This window comes from Cucurbita pepo, chromosome 3 (genome assembly GCF_057944985.1).
Source record: "Cucurbita pepo subsp. pepo isolate OVF chromosome 3, ASM5794498v1, whole genome shotgun sequence".
Taxonomy (NCBI): Eukaryota; Viridiplantae; Streptophyta; class Magnoliopsida; order Cucurbitales; family Cucurbitaceae; genus Cucurbita; species Cucurbita pepo.
The window spans coordinates 14,645,722-14,668,864 of NC_141800.1; the positions used below are offsets into that span (position 1 = coordinate 14,645,722).

The 23,143-nt window shown below is 36.3% G+C and overlaps 3 protein-coding genes across 5 annotated transcripts; 1 reads left to right on the top strand and 2 right to left on the bottom strand.

Annotated features, from left to right (window-relative positions):
- Nucleotides 1-276: 276 nt before the first annotated feature.
- LOC111791274 (protein NEOXANTHIN-DEFICIENT 1) lies at nt 277-4,611 on the top strand. The gene is made up of 10 exons (XM_023672550.2): nt 277-396; nt 473-556; nt 673-736; nt 843-889; nt 968-1,022; nt 2,222-2,260; nt 2,452-2,617; nt 4,071-4,125; nt 4,213-4,269; nt 4,362-4,611. The coding sequence occupies exons 1-10, from the start codon at nt 332-334 to the stop codon at nt 4,561-4,563; spliced, it is 834 nt and encodes a 277-aa protein (XP_023528318.1). The 5' UTR covers nt 277-331; the 3' UTR covers nt 4,564-4,611.
- Nucleotides 4,612-4,725: 114 nt separating this feature from the next.
- On the bottom strand, nt 4,726-7,841 carry SCPL45 (serine carboxypeptidase-like 45). Its single transcript, XM_023672549.2, has 10 exons — nt 7,347-7,841; nt 7,163-7,264; nt 6,930-7,025; nt 6,306-6,398; nt 6,140-6,213; nt 5,775-6,056; nt 5,554-5,678; nt 5,373-5,465; nt 5,168-5,285; nt 4,726-5,077 (listed from the first exon to the last, which is right to left on the bottom strand). The coding sequence occupies exons 1-10, from the start codon at nt 7,582-7,584 to the stop codon at nt 4,928-4,930; spliced, it is 1,371 nt and encodes a 456-aa protein (XP_023528317.2). The 5' UTR covers nt 7,585-7,841; the 3' UTR covers nt 4,726-4,927.
- Nucleotides 7,842-13,956: 6,115 nt separating this feature from the next.
- LOC111790975 (Polynucleotide adenylyltransferase family protein) lies at nt 13,957-22,447 on the bottom strand. 3 transcript variants are annotated; one of them, XM_023672124.2, is made up of 14 exons: nt 22,246-22,447; nt 21,780-21,882; nt 21,520-21,642; nt 20,988-21,085; nt 20,408-20,491; nt 20,155-20,282; nt 19,892-19,964; nt 19,753-19,798; nt 19,505-19,614; nt 19,316-19,423; nt 19,141-19,200; nt 16,632-16,693; nt 15,793-16,105; nt 13,957-14,491 (listed from the first exon to the last, which is right to left on the bottom strand). In XM_023672124.2, the coding sequence occupies exons 1-14, from the start codon at nt 22,324-22,326 to the stop codon at nt 14,261-14,263; spliced, it is 1,620 nt and encodes a 539-aa protein (XP_023527892.1). In that variant the 5' UTR covers nt 22,327-22,447; the 3' UTR covers nt 13,957-14,260. The 3 variants fall into 3 exon arrangements, with proteins under 3 accessions (XP_023527892.1, XP_086978713.1, XP_086978714.1); XM_087122588.1 differs by having other exon boundaries at nt 14,345-14,491; nt 15,739-16,105; XM_087122587.1 differs by having other exon boundaries at nt 19,316-19,614.
- Nucleotides 22,448-23,143: the final 696 nt, after the last annotated feature.

The window sequence follows — 23,143 nt, forward strand, 5'->3', positions numbered from 1 at the left end:
AATTTAACTAAATAAAATCTAATTCCATCAAGATAAAAGGAAAATAAACAAGTTTTGTTTTTAACTATACATGGTAATATGGATCAAATGATGACTTTTAACAATATATAATTATAGAATTGTGTTGAAAAAACTGCTAAAATCTGCCAAAAAGTTGGGGTAGAAAACGAAGGGTGTGCTGAGTTGGACAACCATGTTGCTCAAAATGCTGCCACGTGTATCACTTTTTTCATTGAAATCCGCCATCCATTGCCACCTCGACATCTTATCCTTCAAATTGGATATCCATTCCCCCTCTTCCTCTTCCAACGAACACGCCGAAAACACCTCCATGGAAAATGGAGAGAAGAAACGCTCAACGGGTTACGGCAGGCCGCCATGGACATTCAGAGGAAGGTTATTGAAGAGCTCCGTTTACTTTTTTGTCTTCATTGCTTTCCATTTCTCTGATTTGACAGTCCCCATTGTTCAGGGCTCTGTATCAACTGCATCTTGTTAAGGCTAAAACTGCTCGAAAGTGTATTCCAAAGGAGTTGAGACTCGTTGAAGCATTTGGGTATTGTTTAATCATTGAGATTAGTTTAATCGCTGTGGATTATACTGATTAATGGGTGTTTTTTGGTTCAATGCATATTTAAAAGGGTTGTTGTTGCTCTGTTTCTGCCTCTCCAGTTATACTCTTGGTGGGTTTTTTCTTGCGAACTATGATGATAGTCCAGCAGGAAGTTTTGATGAGGTCTGGATTTTGGCTCCCTTGCTTTTTGTCTTTGAAGCTAAACAATGGAGATTTGGTGATGAACCCATGTTTTGGTTTTGGTTTTTGGTTGATTTTGATATGGCAGCTTGTGGTAATTGCTGGAATTGTTTGGAATCGTCCAACATCCTGCGCGTATGCTTTTCTATTACCCTTTTTGAAAGAGATGGCTAGATTGTTGAGGCTTACCTGGTTTTGTTTTTCTGAAAGCAGATGGGCAGCTAAGGTTCTAGTGAACAGTGATGAAGCTTGTGATCATGGACGAAAGGTATCGCATTTGAAGGATTGTTGTTGATTTCTGAGGCTTGATTTGTATGGTTATTTGTGAACTTGTTTGAAGACTATGAATCTGTGTTGTTGGCCTCTTCTATGACTGAATTTTCTGGTTTTCTTTACTCGTATAAAATGAATGGAGGGCATATATATCAGAGCCCAGTAGAAAGGGTACTTATAATGTATTGCTTCACCAAGACACTCGTTCTTTCACTGTTCCAACATCTTAGGTGTGAGATCTCACATCAGTTGGGGAGGAGAAAGAAATATTTTTTATGAGGGTGTGTAAATCTCTCCCTAGCAGATACGTTTAGAACTTTGAGGGGAAAGCTAAAAGGAAAAGCCTAAAGAGAACAATATTAGCTAGTGGTGGGTTTGGGCTGTTACAAATGGTATGGAGCTTGACACCGAGCGATGTGCCAGCGAGGAGGCTGAGCCCCGAGAGGGGGTGAACATCAGGCGGTGTGTAAGCAAGGATGTTGGGCCCTGAATAGGGGTGGATTGAGGGGTATCACATCAATTGGAGAGGAATCGAGTACCAGTGAGAATGTTGGGCCCTAAAGGAGGGTGGATTGTGAGATCCCACATCAATTGGGGAGGGAGGGAGTGCCAGTGAGGACGTTGGGCCCTAAAGGAGGGTGGATTGTGAGATCTCACGTCAGTTGGGAAGGGAGTGAGTGCCAGTGAGGACGTTGGGCCCTAAAAGCGGGTGAATTGTGAGATCCCACATCAGTTAAGGAGGAGAACGAAACATTCTTTATAAGGGTGTAGAAACGCCTCTCGAGGAAACGCATTTTAAAACCTTAAAAGGAAGCCCATAAGGGGTAGATTGGAGAGTCCCACATCGTTTTAAAACCTTGAAGGGAAAGCCTAAACAGGAGAGTATCTACTAGGATTTGGGCTATTACATTATTTAAGCCATTAGTCATTCCAAATAGGACCTTAATTGTCTTAGGAAAGGTGGGATCTAACTGATAACCCAGCCCCTAGAAGAGGATCTTAATAGCAAAGCGGTGGGCAACTTGGTTAAGCAGTCCAGCACCATCAGCATAGTGTCCTTTCTCTTTCATTTAGAACTTCTTTCAATGAAATTCAATCCATTTCCTGTTGGAGTTTGAGTGTCCTATCAGTTTAGTATCCATTTTGATCTTTGGTAATGGATGATGTTTCAATTGCATTCTCTCTCTCTTGCAGGAAGTGGGGCTTCCAAGTCAGGTTGCAAGGTTTGCAAAAGTAAGCTACAGTTCTGTATCTTATGGTTTTTCAATATGGAATTCATGGATACATGTTTGTTCAATGTTATCATCCGACCTCCAAACGATATTCTTGTGTTAAAAAGCACTGCAACAGCCAATCCAAACGATGTTTTGAGCAATATCGACTCGTAATGTATTGAATGGAAATGGTTTCTATCATGAAAACAGAGGATCGAGGCAGTTCCGAAGAAGCATCGGAGTGAAAGAGGACTTATCAACTCCTTTCGTGGAAGTAGTGATTTCTGCAACCAAAAGAATCAGGAGCATGTTCAAGTGACTGAAGTGAAGGATCCTACTTCAATAGATGTCTGCAATATCAACCTTTCAATTTCTGGTGAGCTGCTAATTATGGAGGCAATATTGCTTTATACTTCTTTTGAAAGAGAAAAATAGTCCTGCTCATCTCATCTACAACCGTATGTTCGTTTTGGAAACACGTCTTCCTATTCCATCTTTTCGCAAATCTCCTACTAGGTCTGGGAATGGCATCAGGCGAGGGCGCCGCTATCCCCCTCTGTTATGACTTGAATTTGATTCCGACCGTTGGCATAGAAGTGACCTTTTGGATTAGAAAAATGACCTATGAGACCCGAACATGCGTTGATCGAAGAGCGGTGGTACGAAGAGGGAATTGGCTCAAAAATTGGATAGGGGTCAAGACGCAGTCGGGTGCCGGAGGCGGACTCAAGTGCCCCCCGAACCGCGCAAAATGGTCGCCTATCACACGTCTCACTAACTCTGCCTAGGATGGGGGTACCTATTGTTGAGGATTCTTGAGAGGAGTTGGCTAATTTAGGGAATGATCATGGGTTTATAAGGAATACATCTCCATTGATATGAGGCCTTTTGGGGAAGTTCAAAGTAAACCCATGAGAGCTTATGCTCAAAGTGGACAATATCATACCATTGTGGAGAATCGTGATTCCTAACTTGGTATCAGAGTCATGCCCTTAACTTAGTCATGTCAATAGAATCCTTAAATGTCAAACAAAGAAGTTGTGAGCCTCAAAGGTGTAGTCAAAAGTGACTCGAGTGTCGAATAAAGGTGTACTTTGTTTGAAGACTCTAGAGAAGGAGTTGAGCCCCGATTAAGGGGAGGCTGTTCGAGGGCTCCATAGGTCTCAGGGGAGGCGCTATAGTGTACTTTGTTCAAGAAGAGGATTGTTGGGAGGGAGTTGGCTAATTTAGGGAATGATCATGGGTTTATATAGATCATGAGTTTATAAGTAAAGAATACATTTCTATTTGTACGAGACATTTTGGGGAAGCCCAACGCAAAGCCATGAGAGCTTATGCTCAAAATGGACAATATCATACCATTGTGGAGATCCGTGATCCCTAACACCTACCTATTATTCATCGACGGTTCAGCGCACCCCTATTGCTTTATACTTCTTTTGAAAGAGAAAAATAGTCCTGCTCATCTCATCCACTGTTCACCAATGCCATCATATCTTTGATGCGTTCCTCACATTTCTTCTGCATTGACTTCATGTTCTTATCATCTGATGGAGACATTCATGGGGTCGGAAACTTTCCACAAAATGATTCTACTAGCTTAACTCTCTTTGTCCCCCAACTACATACTTCTTTCGACCAACTAGTAGCATCGGTCCCACTGCAGACACGTTCATGTGTATGGGTGGACGGTCGAGTCTTTCTCGGTCGTTTATGAACTTTTCTTTTCCTGGTTCCAATATTCAAGGAGCAGTGACTAACTCTTACTTGGATTGTTCTGTTCAAATAGAATGTCCCTTATGTTTCTGATAACAAGCTGATGTTGGCAGTTCCTTCAAGCAAATGGATGGGACCAGCTATCAAAATGTCTCTCCCAAGTTACAGGTAACCGTATCTACAGTTTACAAACGTTTGTGTCTGCCAAATTCACACTTCAAGGCTTACGACAGTTTCATTGTTCTAAAATATCAGTGGGCACACAGAAAATACTCCTGAACTACTCAAATATTCCTGCCAAATTCAATGCCGGTTTGTGTTCCTGTCTTCTGATGTTTAACTATTTGGTTCGTTTGGTGGTGGGTTTATTTGAATTCGAGCACTCGAATATCATTTTCATTTAGGGTGCGAGCAGTAAAGCCAGCAGTGGTCGCAATCGAACGAGCTGGAGAAGATGAACAACATGAACATGAACAAAGCCTCAGCACAACTGTACTGTTGTCTAAGCCCATCCTGGCTTTAGAGTTTAGCTGCATGGAAATGCAAGTCCAAGCTCCCACTGTTGTTTCTCAATATTTTAAACACTCTCTTAGAACAACACCATGAACGAACACATTCCATCCCATTCTATTCACAGTTCAAATATTTTGAAAATTGTTTGGCAGAACTCTCTTCTCCCAAAGTTTCAACAGATTCTCATTTTGTCTGAACTGAGCTTTCACAATAAGATGACTTCTAAGATGTAGAATTTACAAAATTCATGAAAGATGACAAAAAGAGCTCTGTTCCCCCCTCTTTTTCAATATGATTTTCTCCTTTTTACTGGTGACCTTTACAAAAACCTTCCATTCCACAGCTTTGTTGATGACAATGAAGGATAAACATGGGAAAGAAATCTTTACTCTCAGATTATTAGGGTTTAGCAATCAAACTCCGTTCTCTCAATCACAAACTCGGCCTGACTTATCAATCAGAAAGCTTCAGGAAGTGGCTGACTTTGTAAAAATGACTTAAACAACACCAGTGATCTTTCAGGTTGTGAAAATGGTGCTTCATGTGATGCCCCTCTGATTGTGGCAAAGGAAAGAATATTGCCGTAAACTTGAGTCCACCCACCAACCTGAAATGCAAAAGCCATCCAAATTTGTGTCAAACCCAACAAGAGATTTTTGTGAAACAATTTCTGGGGTTGATATGCATCAAGATGTACCTGCTGTCCCTCGAACCAGACACGGTAAGGTACGGTTGTTTCTAGACCCAACTCTTTTGCAAGTTTGTGAACAAGAGTTCTACTTCCTGTGAGTGGAATGACGGAATCTTGATCTCCACTGCAAATTCAAGATTGATGTAATCAGTTTAAACAGCTTTAGGATTGAAGAGTGTTATGATGTGAACTCAATAGGCGTTTCACTTACCTATAGACCAACACTTGAATTCCTGCTTTGACCAGTTTCCCCACGATGTTAATAGTCGGTATCTCTAGGTCCAGCAGTTTGTAATCCAGAACGCTATCAATAGCAAAAGAAAACTGTCAATCTGAAAGAACATCAAGCTTTTCGGTTTTGAATATTGCTAGTAGTATGAAGAAGTTTGTACCTGCTGCAAACAGCCCATTGTCGCACTCCCACGAGGCGCGCACGAAGAGCCTTGTGGACATCTTTCCTATTGAGATAGTTAACTGTTTCGTCCTCCACGCAGACATCAACGGACTCGGTTACTTGCTACACAGGATATAAAGAAATAGGAGTCGAAGAATTGTGAGATTCTGAGATTCTGAGAAAGGGAATGAGAAGTGAATTAACTGGTTCACTACTCACTTGAGGGTTGAGGATTTTGGACTGAGAGAACACAGATGATATGCATACGTCAAGAGTAACGTCATACTTGTCAACAAATCTACTGGTTTCTTTGCTCACTTGGCTCATCACCCTTGAGCAAATGGGTGAAACAGACCCCCTGTAGTACTCACCTACATACCGAGAGTAGTTGCACATCGATGTGAACATTTTAAACGTCGAATCCGATATTAATCCGTGCGACCAAAGAAACTCAGCCCTCGAGTTGAAGTCAGTAGCAAAATCTAGAACGGGATTTCCAATCTGCAAATGAAGTGATTTTAGAACAGATCTCATGTATTTGAGCTCATTTGATATCAATAGTGTTTGAATTCTCTTTTACTCACAGCAATGCCTCTGAGGTTGAATGAGGTTTTGTTAGATTGGAGCATGAGCTCAGCCAGTTGGGGTACATAATGACCTACAAAAAATCAAGAAAGTGATTATGGGTCTGCTTTTTTTCTTTCTTTTATATCCATGGAAGGTGTAATCTTGAGAAATGGTACACCATACCAGCATAGCTTTCTCCTGTAATGAACAAGCTTCTGTTTCTGTAATGTGGGAATCTGACAAACCATCTCTCCAAGAACTCCAGATTGTCCCTTGCTGCAGATATATCAAACATAAACATCACCCCTCAGCCACTTAGAGACAAAAATATATTAAAGAAAGGTAGCTTTTCTCCTTTTTCTTTTAAAGAAACATTACAAATCCCACCTCCCACTAGCCTTAAACTTTCCATTTGGATAAATACACTCCAAAACTTATCAAATCCTTGTCTTTATAGCTCCTTTACAAAGCACTAAGAATGAAAGTCAGTACGGTGATTTTTGTTATTGCCCTTCTCCTACTATGAACAGACACTGAAAATGGCATCACTCAAGACTGCAGCTAAAAAAAAGAAGAAGGAAAAGAAAAGGCAGAAAAGGCAAGGAGGCATTTTCCACTTACTGTCGAACAAAAGAAGAAAGGGACAGAGCAATTAGGAAGAGGAGAAGTTGACCTTAAGCAGTGCTCTTTTCTTAATGGGATAGGAAGTTATTTTCAACAATGTGGAAACCATCATGATCTCACTTTAGAAAAAACAAAATTGCAGAACAAAAGATGAAAACAACTTCATGATTCACATATACCCACCTGTGATTTTGTCTCCCACTGCCTCATACGAAGAAGTATCAGTTGAATACGAAAATCCAACTCCCACTGGCGTCTCCAAATACAACATATTCGCTTCTAAAGATCAAAACAATCAAAGAAACAAACCAAGAAAACAACCCATCAACACCAACACCAACACCCACACCCACAAAATCTTCAAATACAAACCCAACGCATTTCATCAAACACCTAGCAGGCATTATAATCCAAACCTGTATTCCAACTGTGTTCATTCCTGATTAGAACCTGCCCTTTAGGCCGAAACGGTCCATTTTCAGAGAATGCCCCAACCCCCAAAGAAGAACACCCAGGACCTGTAAAGAACACATCAAAACCCAATTCACACAAACGAACAAAAAAGAAACCCAAATCCCCAAAAATTTAAAAGGGAAATACCTCCATTAAGCCAAAGAACAAGCGGCCTAGAAGCAGAGTTGATTTGAGCTTCAGCAAAATAATAAAACAGAGCCTTCTGATTACGGTCACCCACATTGACATACCCAGAGTAATGTCGAAATCCAACGAGGGGTTGACCAGGCAACGAAGAAATCTTGTCTAGAAGATAAGGGGAAGGCTCAGATTTAGGAAGAAAGTGGAAGAAAAGCAGAAAAACAAAGGGAAGGATTGCAGACATGGCGAGGCGAGAGGAAGAAATCAAGAAAATGAGAGAAAGTGGGGGAATGGGGGGGTGGAAGAAGAAGTGGGAAGGGTATTAAAAGAAGAGGGGGAGTTGTTTTTTGTAATGATGATTATTCGAAAGATTGGGACCCCATTTTTGCAAAGAGTGAGAGAACATGAGGACTGTTCAACTCCAGGTCTCTCTCTCTCTCTCTCTCTCCTCTTCCGCCGTGTCTGTGTGGGAATGGTGCGGACTGCTGTGGGTCTGTTCTTGTGAAAATGACAAGAGAGAATGATATTCAAAAGCCCCTTCGTTTGCATTTGTTTGTAAGTTTGTAACCCAATGAAACAACCAAAAGGAGTACTGTTTTGTTCCTTTGTCCTGTTTTCACTCTCTTCTCTCTTCTCTATTCTCTGTAATTTCTAAAAATTTTAAAAAATGTGGCCTTATGCATAGTGATGCTCTTTGTAGGCTTCTTTCATTTGAATTCATCTTTCTTGTCTTATATTCTCTCCCTATATATTCTACCCTTACAACAATTATAGCTTTCTTCTTTTTACTTTCATTTTTTAACACATGTAAACTCCCAACACCCGAAATTAAATTAGGGGCCTTGAGAAAATCTTTTAGATCCACCCAAAATTTCAGATTAATTGGATTGACCCTGTTACTTGAACACAACCCTCCACGATAATATGATATACTATTCTTTGGGTTGGTTCACTGTTTCAATCAACCCAAATAAAGTTCACTGTCCAATTGCTAAAATTTCATAAATTTCAACTCAACCCAGATCAAAAAAAAAATATATTTCAAGTTGGGTTACTCGGATCGGTCGAATTCTCGAGGTATATGGGAGTTGATAGAAAAAAAAAAGGATTTTAAAAGGGAAAAGATGGAATGGTGGAGAGCAATAATGAGACTTTAGAAATGTACACAAAAGTGTGGTATTAAACCGAGGAAAAAGTATGATACATCATGACACCACACCAATTTTGTCAGCAGTCTCACCCCCTTCTCCTCCACATTTTAGCTTTCTTTTTTGTTTTCCCATGTGATTTTTTCCCATCATTCTTTCCCTTTTTATTTTTTTTTTTTAATTTACACTTTAATTTCATAATTACTTTCAAATTGAATTAACATCCATCATTTCAAGGTTGTAATTTTTATATTTTTATGACCATAATTAGCCATTAGACAAGTGCAACTGCTCAGATCCACCGCTAGCAGATATTGTCTTCTTTGTACTTTCCTTTTCAGGCTTCCCCTCAAACTTTAAAACACCCCTGCTAGAGGAAAGTTTCCACACAGTGGTTTGTTCTCCTCCTCAACCAATGTGGGACATCAGAACAAGAATATTTCTTAAAGTTCATATCTGACGATTGAGATTTCTTAGTTTATATCATATGTCAATTGAAGTATGCTCGTATTAACAAATTCATTCAATTTTAATTTATCAATAAATCTTTAATTAGTCTTTTGATAATATGAAAATCACATTATATATATATAAATTGATTTTAAATTATTGAAGATATATTTATGAATTATTTTTTAAAAAAAAAAAATCATAAATATCGATAATGTAAATACGCTATAATATTTTAAATATTTTTTAAAAAAAAGTGACCTGTCCCTATTTCCCCTTTATCCTCCTCAATTTCACCCTCCCTCCCTCACAGTAAATGAGAGAAAAGACAGTTGTTCAACTACATTCATTTGTCAACACAAATAATAATGTATTCTTTGAAATTAAACAACACAATTCAAATATTCCTTTTATTTTATTCTTTTCTTTTTAATTTCTTTAATCAAATTTCATAAATCTCTTAACTACAACATGACTTTCAAATCTTTCCTTTTTTTTCTTTCTCCATTCCCAATTAATTATCCGCTAAGCGTTGTAATAAAGAGGAGAAAACACTATACAAACATATCACCGAGTGTCTAGATATATAAATCCATGCTAGCTCCAAGACCGTGCACGAATTTAGCTAATTACCAATTACATACGGTAATAATAAGTTAGGTTTTCTCGATGGTTCCCTATCACGGAAAAAAAATGTTAAAACTTTTTTTTTTTTTTTTAAAAAAAATAAAAAAGTACAGGTACAGCTTGCAGCCAAGACCCACCCATTTGATTGTACAAAAAAGGAAAATAAATAAATAAATAAAAGAAAAAAGAAAGATCCCATCAGCTCCTCTAACATAAATCTACTTATTTTGTTCCAAATTTGTAAAATACACATAAATAATAAAAACAAAAAATCTTAATTTAATTTTGTTTATTTTAATATTATATTCAAAGAAAATTTTAAAATATATAAAAAATAATAACAAAAAAAATTTCAACCAATTATATATATATATATATATATATATATATATATATAAATTTTTGTTTTAGTATGAACATTATTATTATTATATTATAAATGACAAAATTGATAGATGGATAATAAATGTTAAATTTTTAATTTGAAGATTTATTGAAAAATAGTAATATATAATAATTATTACAGCCCAATCCAATTATTTCTAATATAGAAAATTCAATTTAATTTAATTATAAAAATTAAATTACAAGAATTTATAAGTTTTTAAAAGATTAATTGATAAAGTTAAAAACAGGTGAAAGTTGTTGAGAGAGTAGGAAATGGAAATGATTTGGACATGAGGGAGTTTGACTGTGGAAAACACTGAATTCAAACTGAGCCATAATAATAATAATAATAATAATAAATAAAATAAATAAATAATAATAATAATAATAAATAAAATAAATAAATAATAATAATAATAATAAATAAAATAAATAAATAATAATAATAATAATAATAAAGTAATAATAATAGCTGTGGGGATTGGCCTGCAAACTACAATGCACCAAAATTAATGCATTTATTTATTTATTTATTTTTATATATATTTGGGTTTAAAGTGTGAAGCAAAGGTTATAGTAATATTATAATAATAGAAAGATCTATGATGTCTCTTTTTGCCCTTTTTTTGTGAATATAAGTTGTGGAAAGGCTTTGGTGCTTTGCTTTCCTTACAAGTATTATATATATATAGATTTATATATATATAGTTGCAATTTAATTAAAATAGTTCCTCTTCTTAATAGATGCTTTTTAAAATCATGAGCTTAATGACGATACGTAACGGGTCAAAACGGACAATATTCATTAGTGATGGGCTTGAACTGTTACAAATGGTATCAAAGCTAGACATTGGGTGGTGAGCCAACGAGGACGTTGAGCCCCCAAAGAGGGTGGATTGTGAGATCTCATATTGGTTAGAGAGCGAAGACGACGTTGGGTCCCCAAAGAGGGTGGGTTGTGAGACCCCACGTTGGTTGGAGAGCGAGGAAACTAAGTCCTCAAGGAGAGTGGATTGTGAGATCTCATATTTGTTAGAGAGCCAGGACGCTGGTCCCCAAAGAGGGTGGATTGTGAGACCATGGTTGGAGAGCGAGGACGCTAGGTCACCAAAGAGGGTGGATTGTGAGATCCCATATTGGTTGGAGAAAAGAACAAAATATTTCTTATAATGGGTATCACCGGGATGTGTGTCAACGAGAACGTTGGGCCCTAAAGGAGGTGGATTGTGAGATCTCACATCAGTTGTAGAGTGGAAGGAAGTGCCAACAAGGATGTTGGGCTTCCTAAGCGTCTGAGGGGTATGGATTGTGAGATCCCATATTGGTTTACAAGAATGTGAAAACCTCTCCCTAACAGAAGAGGTTTAAAATCATGAGGTTAACCACTGTACATAACAAACTAAAACAGACAATATCTATAAGCAGTGAGCTTAAGTTCTTACAATAAAACCAAAACATATATGTACAACACACTCTCGAACAGGACTATTGCAATTAGAGTGTTGTGTTACTCACGAGACGAGTCGGGGTGGCAGAAAAGAAAAAAGTAAAATAATGAGATGGACGAAAATGTAGGGACGGCGTGGTGGAAGATGGGGTCGAATGGGTGCATGATTGGCACTCGAGCGTGTTAGAGAAAACCCATTTAAATCCAAGGAGGATAGGACATAGAGATACTCAAACATTGGCCCCATCTCCCCCTCCTCCTTTTCTCATAGTGTGCCCTACCCATCTCATACCAATGCCTTCTACAATGTAATGCGTAAAAGGTGCCCTTTTCTCATCAATTCAGATATATTAGGGGATCCTTGCGACCTTTAAAAGTACAATATCGTCGGTGGACCATATATATCTACTCGATTCCACCACTATAATTAGGTCGGAAACCGTAAATATAAGTGACACTATAAACCAAACGTGCCTTATATGTCTCAACATTATTACACCTAGACTAGGTGGCTTGTATACCAGTCTTGGACGAAACATACTCGATATCAACTTGGGTACTAAACGTCAGACGATTACGTTTACGATTACGATTATTCTCGAGTAGAAGAGACGAAAAAGTAAGCAGATTTTGAACCGTGTTAAAATTTTATCGAAATTTACGCTCAAAACTAATCAGAGCGATTTTGAAAAATTAAAAAAAAGGTAATAATGAAGAGAAACAAAAAGAAAAAGGTGAAGAAGGAGAAGAAGAATGTGTATTTGTGGTTCCATTTCTTAACTTTACAAGGTGAAAGTGACATGAATTTTAGCAAATAATAATAATAAAAAAAAAAAACATAACTTTTTATTTTATTTTTTATTTTTTATTTTTTAAAAAATGATGAATACGAACAAAAGTGTTCTAAGTTTGTCTCTTCAATTATATATATACAAAAAGAAAATTTAAAAAGAAATTATTTTGGTTTTTAAGATGGGAGGAAAGTTGCACATGGTGGGCCAATTCTTGGAGACATTTTTTAAAAGTATTTGTGTTTCTTTTTAAGTAAATACGCCACCAACTACTCGTTGTTGTTTGGGCGTTATTTTGAATATGGAAAAGCGTGATTCTCGCTCGAATGAATGAAAATTTGAACAACTCAACCCGTACCATTTGAGTTGGGTTGGATTAAGTTCAATAAATGAAAATTTTATGTATTGAGTTAGTTCATATTGTTACACGAACACCGACTCTCCACAATAATATGATATTGTCCACTTTGACTTTGCTTTAATGTTATTTTAAAAAAATATATGATTAAATGGTATGAATTACATGTTATATCAAAATTGTTGCTATTATTTTAAAATTTAAATTATTAATTTATCCATATTTATCCCTTTTTCTCTAAAGTAAAAATATTTAATTAAATAGAAATAAAAAGCTGACAATACTTCCATGTGGCAGGTGAAGTGTTTAGTCTATGATAAATTAAAGAAAATTAATTTTATTTATTTATTATTATTATTTTGTATTTAATATGAAAATTTAAACTATACTTCCAATTTTGTAATAAATAAATATAAAGTTAAAAGAATATAAATTTAGCCCGTCAATTTTAAAGTCTATAATGGTATGGTTTCAGAACTTTCAAAACTATAAATTTAGTCCCTAAAATATATATATATATATTTTGAAAATTGACTCGTTTATTAACTCGACGTAAAATTTAAATTTTAAAGGTAATTAATTTTTAAAATTTAGGGATTTAATAAAAAAAAATTAATTAAAAATGTAAACGTGGAGTGGTGATTGAGGAAGATGGGCCAGGCGCATGCTTACACAGTTTCCAGTGGAGAGGACTTTAATTTTATGGTTGTTTGTGTTAATTAATTAATTAATTAATTAATTAATTTAATTGAAATTTGGAACCAACCTGCCATGGCGCGTGCTGTGCGCCATTAACTGCGCAAATCAAACCCATTACTACCAAACTCGATTTTATTTATTTAGTTTATTTTATTTTATTTTTTATATATTTGGTTTAGGCTAAAAAGCTGAGAAAACAACTAACCTAAGACTATGGCTTACAATATTGATGGCTTAAAAAACGCCACCCACCTAAATTCCAATTGTACTAAGGACAAACATATATCAACCAACCGCCACGCGTCAAAAGAAAATCGAAAAGTCGAGTCAACCGAACAAAAATTGAGTCGAATGAACCAACTCGGTCGATTGGTTTGGTGATATGAAGTTTGTTTCGTGCATAGAAAAATTGATTAGTTAGTCGGTTGACAAGTCCAAAGTTACTCAAACCGACCAATACACTAATATATGTTTACAAAAGTTTGGTACATTTGACCAATAGGTCATTCAATAAGTCCAAAGGTCGCTCAAACCGACCGATATACTGATATATGTTTGCATAGAAAAATTAACTAGTCAATCAATCGACAAGTACACGTCGCTCAAACCATGGACTTTTGCAATTATTTTCTCATTTTAAACTTTTTATAAAAAATAAAAATAGAAATATTTATATAAAAGTATTTGAACTAAATTAGAAGCATTAAAATTACTGAAATAAAACTCAAATTTTTTGCTACTGAGTTTCTGCAATGTATTATTGTAATGAATTTACAGAAACTAAAGTGGGAGATGATTCAGATCAAATAAACTCCCAATTCAATCCACTTCCCCTCCGTGCACATTCCCAAACTTCAACGGCCTTTGCATCTGCTGCAGTATTTTTATGCCTAGAAGATCGAAATCGGTCATCCGTATCGACAAGTTATGTGATTACCGATAAACTTAATATCGGTCATCTCTTCGTGTTGCCATATTGCACAAACAAAGATTCAGATATGAGCGTAACCTGTTCACCTCTCGGTTGATTCGACATTATTAATCTGTCTATTTTGGTTTCGAGGGTAAACCGTCTCGAAAACAATCCTAGCAAAAACATGTCGAACCTCCGATAAGTTGCCCAAAGCCAAGGAATCGTGGTTAATTGTTCTACTTCTTTTTGGAATCGGTCGCCTTTCCTTGCCCCTTCTAACACATTCAAAAATTTTACATACCCTCATTGACAAAGCTTGTGGAATAAAAACCTGCAAACAACAAGAGTATTAGAACATTAAAGATGTTAGCAATAATGGAAGGCATTGAGGAAGATAAGCTTATCTCCTACATTACACATTCCCTCGATTCAGGACCATACTCAACAAATAGTAATATAAACAGAAATGGTGTCATAAATTCTGTGCCAATAGAATAAAATGGCTGCGCATGTATCAATTAAAGATCAATATCTTTAAGGATTTCGAACGCAGAAGCTTATCAGAAGATACGACGAAACTGATATCAGTTGACAGAATCCGCATTTCTAGCTCGATATCCAGAAACCCATAAATTTTCAATCTTCTAATTACTAACTTCTAATTACTAACCAGAAGCATGGACTATGGAGTTTCACTGATGCATTAACAAAAGCAGAAACTTCAATTAAGGTGCGTTGGAGAATTATAACAGACAACCTCCGCTACCAGATATTGTCCTATTTGAGCTTTTCCTTCTGGGCTTCCCTTAAGGTTTTAAAATGCGTCTGCTAGGGAGAGATTTCCACATCCTTACGAGGAATGCTTCGTTCTCCTCCGCAACCGATGTGAGATCTCACAATCCAACCCCCATTTGGGGCCCAGCGTCCTCGCTGGCACTTGTTCCCTTCTCCAATTGATGTGGGAACCCCCCAATCCACGCCCTTCGGGGCCTAGCGTCCTTCTCGACACACCACCTCGTGTCCACCCCCTTCGGGCTCAGTTTCCTCACTGGCACATCACTCTATGTCTGGCTCTAATACCATTTGTAACAGCCTAAGCCCACCGCTACCAGATATTGTCCTCTTTGGTCTTTTCCTTCCAGGCTTCCCCTCAAGGTTTTAAAACACGTGTCCACCCCTCTTCGGGACTCAGCCTCCTCACTGGCACATCGCTCGGTGTCTGGCTTTGATACCACTTGTAACAGTCCAAGCCCGCCGCTAGCAGATATTGTCCTCTTTGGGTTTTTCCTTTCGGGCTTCCTCTCAAAGTTTTAAAACGCATATGCTAAGGAGAGGTTTTTACACTCTTATAAAGAATGTTCCATTCTCCTCCCCAACCGATGTGGGATCTCATAAGAATACTCCAAAAATAATTGCTTTTCGCAAAGTAATTTAAATTTAATCATAGGACCTTGGTATAAACGGCCTAATATTAGATTACTTTGATGTTTTGTTTTAGACTCTTTAAAAGTGTTTTCTATGTTACTCCCAAACATAAAAGCACCGCAAGCATAGCCTTGAAAATATAACATTTCTAACTTGAGATCACCAAAAACCGGAATCAAAATATGGATAAAATATTTTGACCCTCACCAGATCTGACCAAGGAGCTTGAGGATAGTTGATCATGGCTTGCGAAACATACTGGTGATCGGTCATCTTCCACAACACGGCATTCACTGAAACAGCAAGATCAACGACCTGGTCCATCAGTGCATAATTTGATTCTTTATGGTTACTTTCTATTATTTCAGGGAATGATGCGTGTGGCTGCGAGATACTTTGGGCTATTTCAATTGCTTCATACAAGGATCCATCACTATGGACAGCAAGGCTAAACGCAGCAACAACCAATGGATCTTGAGGCTGGTCAACCAGAGCTTTGTGAAATGCTAAGAGAGCAATCCTGAAATAAAGCACAAAATCTTGGAGATGATCCAGAAAACCTCATTTGACAAGTACAGGCAAATAATAATCGAACATAAGAGCTTCCATTTTGTATTGTTGAGTAAACTAATCTTGGCTCATAACGCAATAGATTTTGAAGGATTTTTTTTATGCATCAAATCACATCTAGCTCATATCACCTACGAAAAAATTTAAAATTGAAAACTTCATTACCATTAAACAGTGATTTAGAACTTGATTTCCATTTTTTCGACATTATCATTGGGTTCAAAGAGGGGCAGTTACCCGTTAGCCAAAATTTCAAGCATGAGCTAGCTATTTTGGTTTCTCCAGCAAACCCATTTATTGCGTAATTCAACTATAGATTCTACCAAGTATTAAAATGCCAAACTAACTTGTTAGCGAAATTTATAGAATAATAAAAACAACTCTATATTTCAATGACTTAACATTACATTGATAACACATTAAATAAATTTCCAATAATCTAAAAGTAATGACAGCATTCAAAAGATTGATTGTACCATAAGCTGCTATGGCATGGTTGATTGGGTGCCACAAATTTATCAAGGTTGGAAAGTAAAACCTGCATGATTGCAAAGAAAGGGAATTGGTTTCATGTATATATGTTTTTTTTTTTTTTTTTTTTTTTTTTTTTTTTTGCCAGAAAATAAAAATTACTGTGTTTATACTCATTGCCGATAAAGCAGTATCTTTGACAACCAGGTCAGTCGCTAAGCATGTCAGCCAATCTTGGCTAGTAGGGAAACGAAAGCAAGAAAAATGTAATTAAATTTAAGGATTCTGATAGGGTAGAGAAACTGACAAAAACATCCCTAGTAATAAAACCTAGCCGATAATGCTGGAAAACAAATGCCCAAATAGAGGCGTTAAACCTTGCAAGAGACGAAACCTTTTCCCATGGCCCCTCCACATCCTTAAGGACAAGAGAGAAGCCAGCCTACCACAAAATTCAACCCTCGTCATGAAAGGGTGAATGCAAGAGTATCTCCACCATCATAGATCTACACTCCCTGGTACTCACAAGGATAACACTAAACACTTGAAGATAGATATCCTAATGAACCAACAATCCCAAAGAAAATAATTCAGGTCTTCAGACACACTCTAGCAAGGAATGCATCACTCCCCTAGGAAAGGAAGAATGCCTCAAAATCCAATCTATAGTGTTCACCTACCAAGCAAGACTAGCCAACTAAAGAACCTTCTTTAGAATTGTAACTTCCACAACGAGGAGAAAGAGGGCTAAGCTGAGGAAGAGGGATTCCTCAGAATAGGAGAAAAGAGCTACAGGAGACCCCCCAAAACAAATCAAGAGTCCAAAACGACAATCCTTTCCTCTAAAGAAAAACACAAACCCATCAAGCAAAGAAAGAAGCTTCACAAGATTCATTGCTTTTTACCATACTGTCAACGGTAAGTTTCTCGACCTACACAGTGAAGACGTTAAGTCACAGTTTGGCTATCACTAGGGACAGTTATGAGCACATAGCTTAAGTTTCCGTGTATAGAATTAAGTCCAACAAGAGTCTACAAGTAGGTTGCTTACTAAATATTTTATACTGGTCCCATGTTATTCTATTTTTTTTCAAATGGAGTGTAGACCACTATTGATGGTGGGAGCGTGTGGAGTCGTGCAGCTGCAGGGGGTGCCCTTTAGATCGAGTTGTTTTTCTTCTTGTAATTTTATTATTATTTTAAATGCTACTTCTCGAAACTTGTGTATTTTTTAAACCGTTTTGACTTGGCTCCGCGGATATTACCTTTAAACTACTTCTATGTCGATTTTGAATGCATATTTAAATTTTAAATTCCTTGGGTATCTTGTTTTATAAAAGAAAATTTTACTACCCTTTTTACCCTCGAGTGTATGTGGCGACCTATGATTCGAGATACTGAAAATTGGGTCGTTACAAGATGAATAATGGATGCAATTTTTAGAGAACCCAATTGGACTTTAAGAAGAAGAGCCACACCAACTTAGACAAAAGGGCTTCGTTCTGACGCCTAAGTTACCCACTCCTAGTCCCTTGAAATTCAATGGTCTAGAAACCACAATCCCAACTCACAAGGTTAGACTTTTCGCCTTGTCAACCCCTTAGAAAAGATAGTCTCTCATCAACCTCTCCAACTTCTTATTAACTGATACCGAGGTATACAAAAATAGGAAACAAGTCAGAATCCCACTTAAGACTAACTGAATAAGGACCATCCTTCCTCCTTTAGAGAAAAAGACATTTTCAAGAGGAAAACCATTTTCGAATCTTCTTGAAGACAGGGTTCCAAAAATCCACACCTAGGGTTATGCACTAGAAAGCCCCAAATATGACGAGGAGTCCACCTAGATGGCTTACAATTGTTAAACGAACACGACTCTCCACAATGGTATGATATTTTCCCTTTGAGCATAAGCTCTCATGGCTTTGCTTTGGGCTTCCCCAAAAGGCCTCATACCAATGGAGTTAGTATTCCTCACTTATAAACCCATGATCAATTAGCCGATGTGGGACTTCCATCATCCAACAACAATAATTGCAGGTACAAGGGAAACAAGAGCAAGAAAAATGTACTTAAATCTAAGGATTCTGATAGGAAGAAGAAACCCAGATAAACAGCCAGCGCTCTTCACACGTTCTATAAGGAATAAGGAAATATACAAAGTAAGTCGGAAATTTTGTGCGGGGAGAGGATGTGATCTATTGTAAGATTCTACTTGGTCAATAGTCTGTTAGAAAGTTACAGAAATGAATTTTAGTTTTTCCTTCTATAGAGTAGGAAGATAGGCAAGATTTGTGGTAGGAAAAGGAGACTCCCAGACCTCGTGAAAGTCCGTAGAGCTTGGCTGTTTTCTCTCTTTTATCAGTTAATCGACATTTCCCTTGGAGGGTTTATACCAGATTCATTCTGTTCAACATTTTTTTTTTTTTTTTCTAGAAGGAAAAGATTGGGTTATTCTCATAGATAGAACATGGCATAATAAATTGTAATAACGAACAATATGGCAGCCCTAACCAGAAGCATATTTGAGCTTGCATCACGCCTCCTGAATCCTTGGGAAACAAAATATGATGCCTACAAGATACAATAACTAATTAGGTTAAGGGGGAAAAAGAAAAGAAAAGAAAAAATTGCAGCACTAAATTTGCGTTTAACATCAAAAAGAAATTGTAGAACAAGAATTATATACTTGGATGGGAAGAAGTATCTCGAGAAGTCCAAATCTCCACAATAATCTCAAAGAAGCCTCTGCAGACCCAAATGCTAGCATATAATTCATTTCCATAAGTATTCTCCCCTGTAACATTAAAAAAAATAAATTGAAAAGTGGCCTAAGGAGATAACAAACCATAAATCCAGTATTTGGAATGTAAGATACCTTGTCAAGTTTTAACACGGAGCAAGATAACTCTTTTATGGAAAGTGCTATATCTCTGGTAAAACGAAACCCTAATCGAGCTGCAATTCTCACCGCACGTAAAATTCGAGCTGTGGAATTAGATTTCAATACATTAAGATTGCATGCCACCTACGGGTAAATAAGAAAAAAAAGAATGTTTCCCATACTATTTCTTGATACTTAAAAGTACCAAAATCTAAACATTACTGTATCAAACATTTGCTCACCACAGTCCTCAGTGAAAGAAAGATTTGCGGGTTTTATAGTTCGCACCTTCATCCAGAAGCAAGAGGAAACAAAAATTACACATGCTCAACAACTCATTGGAAGAACTCTAGAACTGAATCTGGTTCAATAAACGCACACCTTGGATTTTCTTATATCCTCCATTGCCCCCAAATAATCATATACAACCTTTTTGTATGGATCATACATCAAACTGCAAGGATTAAGAAGACATATACACTAAATCGTTACAGCCTACATTTACACCTGAGAACCATTGGTACAAGGAAGTCAAGAAAAATTTAAATAGCTAAAAAGTATTATATCAATATCAGAGTTCTATTTTCTTATGTATAAAAGAAAATGAAGACAACAAAAAGAGATAAGGAATCTTGTCGCGTAACCTGTTAATGGTAAAGTCCCGCTGAGAGCAATTCTTCCAGCGAATATAATCGGGCTCCTTTAAGTTGGAAGGTTTGTTAATGTAATGATTAAAACCATTCCTTCTTCCAGAGGTGCTAAAGCTCGAAACCTTTCCATAATGCACCAAAAATGAAAAATGAATATGCCATTAATTGTATTGAAGCTAACCATTAGCAAAGAACTACAAAATATAGCCTTTTTAGAGCAACGGATAGAAATAATTAATCAACCAACCTCTATAAGAGTGTCATGCACATATACATGGCAAATTGGAAACCGTTTTCCAACAACTAGGCATCGAGTAAAAATTTTCCGTACCTACATAAGTTAATGAACTTTAGCCAAATAAAAGTTTAGCACAATAGAAAAATGATGTAAAAGATAACCAGAAAGGAAGAATAATAATTTTAAAGACTAATGAGAGAACTACGGTGACTTGCACTATGAAGGTCATAGTACAGAAACTATTTACACACCCCTAATTTTCAAAGGAAGGACAACATTAGTTACTTTATTCATGAGAACAAACTAAGAGAAAATATGAGAAAATAACTTCCAGAAACCGCTTATTCTTTGTTTGTTTGTTTTTTCACTGATTTTTTGTTCTAAAATGTAGGAAATATTTTTTGAAAACAACTTCGAAGAGATCAAGTTATATATATCTTCACTAAGCCTCACAAATTCATTATGAGAAGTACTTTTTCAAAGGAAACTAAGTTCTGCAAGAATCTGTCTGCATACAAAAATTCCTATATGATCATGCCAAATATAACAAAATTCCAAGTAAAAACAACCAAAAAAATATTGATAGAACCTCTTTTAGTTCAGCTGAAGTTATGATATCAAAGTCTTTAGGAATTCTCCTTAGGATAAGATCCCGAACACACCCACCAACAAGATAGACCTCATACCCTACACATCAGAAGTAACATAAAATAAACCGACAAAGATTAGGTAATAAAAGAAAAATGTTAGAACTCATTTACATGTGTTTACATCAGTCACTAGCTGAACATCAAGAGCATCCAGGTACTCAATGCTGAAAATCAAGCTGAAAAGTCTTCCTATCACTAAAACTTTTGATAAAGTTTCAAAATTCTGAAATAAAATTCTCAAGGCTATACTACTATTAACCTGACATGTAATATTTTTTATTTTTAAACATGGAAGAACCGGTCTTGTGAAGGGTTGGACAACAGTAAATATTTCACAAACTCAGATTATGGAATAAGGAGGTTGAATGCAAGGTGGCAGCACTTTAGATTATTCATTCTAGTGTTCAAACGTTAGCCACCAAATTAATGCATCACAAACGCCAAACATCGTTCCATAAAAATAAAGAGTACCTTGTTTCCTCAGTCCATTTAAAACCACTCGCGTGGGCTTTGAAATCATTGATGTATCAATCCCAAGATCCTTAGAACTCAATGTCTTCCATTGAGGTATTGAGCTATCAGCCCGCTCTATTTCTTCTCCAGTCAGAATCAAATACATCAGGTTAGTGTACATTGTAAAGCTTCAAGACTCCGAGCTAATGTATTCAATTACCAGATGAATTGGAAATTCAAAAACACACATGGATAAGAAATGGAATTATTCTGTTTACCTTTTCTACGCAAAGCAAATGAAATACAATCTTTATCTTCCTCCTTGCAGAGAATAGCTGATTCAGTAGTAGACCCAATGACTACAGAGCTTTGAATTCGCGCCTACAGAGTGTGGATTCAGTAGTTTATTAAAAAAAATCTGATCTAAGATACCCAAGAAAGACGCAAGAACTGAACACACCAGCAGCAATCAAAATGTAGACAAAGAAAAGAACAGAGAACTGAGGACACAGGTTGAGTGGTTCAACTAAGGAGTTCAACTTCCATGGTAATTCAGCCAATACAAAGAAGAAAACCCTCACTCTAATCTCCATGAATGACCTCTCCTAACTATAGATATCAGTTTTTGTTCTCTCTCACGTACACGACACAAAATTGCAGGCTCACATATATGAAAGAATCTACCATAGCTAACATATAAGCGAATAATCATTCGTAAAAAAAGGGGATAAGAACCAAAGAGACCTTGCGAATGCAAAAGAGAAGCGGAGAGCGAGTGTAGTGAATCCTCCAAGCAAGCCCTGGGGCAGGAAATGCCATAGCCATGGATGAACAAGCAAAGCCCGGCTAAGTCATTTGAGACGCCTCGAACGGCAAGAAGAAAGCTCTGGCGGGGAGAGTTGAGAGGTTTTAACGGGAGAGGATAGAAACAGGGCTCGATTTTAGCTCAAGCACAAAGCAAAGATATTTATTTATTTATTTATTATTTATTATTCAAATATATATTTATTTGTTGAATTTTCTAATTTCTATTAATTAGTTTCACTTTAAAGAGTGTCAAAATATTAAGAAAAATAGTTCAATTTTAAAATTTGGGAATCAAACAATAATTATGAACCTCTTAAAATAAAAAATAAAATAAATTCGGTTAAATTTGATAGAAATTGTTATTACATTCTTTTTAAAAAATGTTTAAATAATATCATAAAATTTTTAAACCCACTACAAAATATTTTTAAACTTTTAAAAGTTTTATTTATACCATTTAAAAAAAAAATAACTAATATATAAACGAATTTGCTAGTAATATTTTTTATAAAAATTAAGGCATATTTTTAAAGTTTGGTATTACGATCAAATTTCAATAACAATCCTCTACTTAAAAATATTCTTATAATTAAATGGATATATTTTAATTTTTTTTAAAAAAATTAAGAATATTAATTTAATTATAAGAATATTTTTATTTCAGTTGGACGATGAGAGTCCACCTCCGCTAATTTATGGAATGATCATGAGTTTATAATCAAAGAACACTCTCCTCATTAGTCTGACACCTCGCGGGGAAGCCAAAAACAAAGCCATGAGAACTTATACTCAAAGGGGATAATATCATATAAGGGTAGAGAGTTGTGTTCGTCTA

Excerpts from the sequence above, each read along its gene's own strand:
- LOC111791274 (XM_023672550.2), top strand. The coding sequence starts at position 332 with ATGGAAAATGGAGAGAAGAAACGCTCAACGGGTTACGGCAGGCCGCCA. Across the intron at positions 1,023-2,221 it reads CTTGTGATCATGGACGAAAG|GAAGTGGGGCTTCCAAGTCA; the intron begins GTATCGCATTTG and ends TCTCTCTTGCAG. Across the intron at positions 2,261-2,451 it reads AGGTTGCAAGGTTTGCAAAA|AGGATCGAGGCAGTTCCGAA; the intron begins GTAAGCTACAGT and ends TCATGAAAACAG.
- SCPL45 (XM_023672549.2), bottom strand. The coding sequence starts at position 7,584 with ATGTCTGCAATCCTTCCCTTTGTTTTTCTGCTTTTCTTCCACTTTCTT. Across the intron at positions 6,399-6,929 it reads AGTGGGAGACAAAATCACAG|CAAGGGACAATCTGGAGTTC; the intron begins GTGGGTATATGT and ends ATATATCTGCAG. Across the intron at positions 5,466-5,553 it reads CAATGGGCTGTTTGCAGCAG|CGTTCTGGATTACAAACTGC; the intron begins GTACAAACTTCT and ends TGCTATTGATAG.
- LOC111790975 (XM_087122587.1), bottom strand. The coding sequence starts at position 22,326 with ATGGCTATGGCATTTCCTGCCCCAGGGCTTGCTTGGAGGATTCACTAC. Across the intron at positions 19,799-19,891 it reads AGGATATAAGAAAATCCAAG|GTGCGAACTATAAAACCCGC; the intron begins GTGTGCGTTTAT and ends TTCTGGATGAAG. Across the intron at positions 14,492-15,792 it reads AAGCTCCTTGGTCAGATCTG|GTTTTTATTCCACAAGCTTT; the intron begins GTGAGGGTCAAA and ends TGTTGTTTGCAG.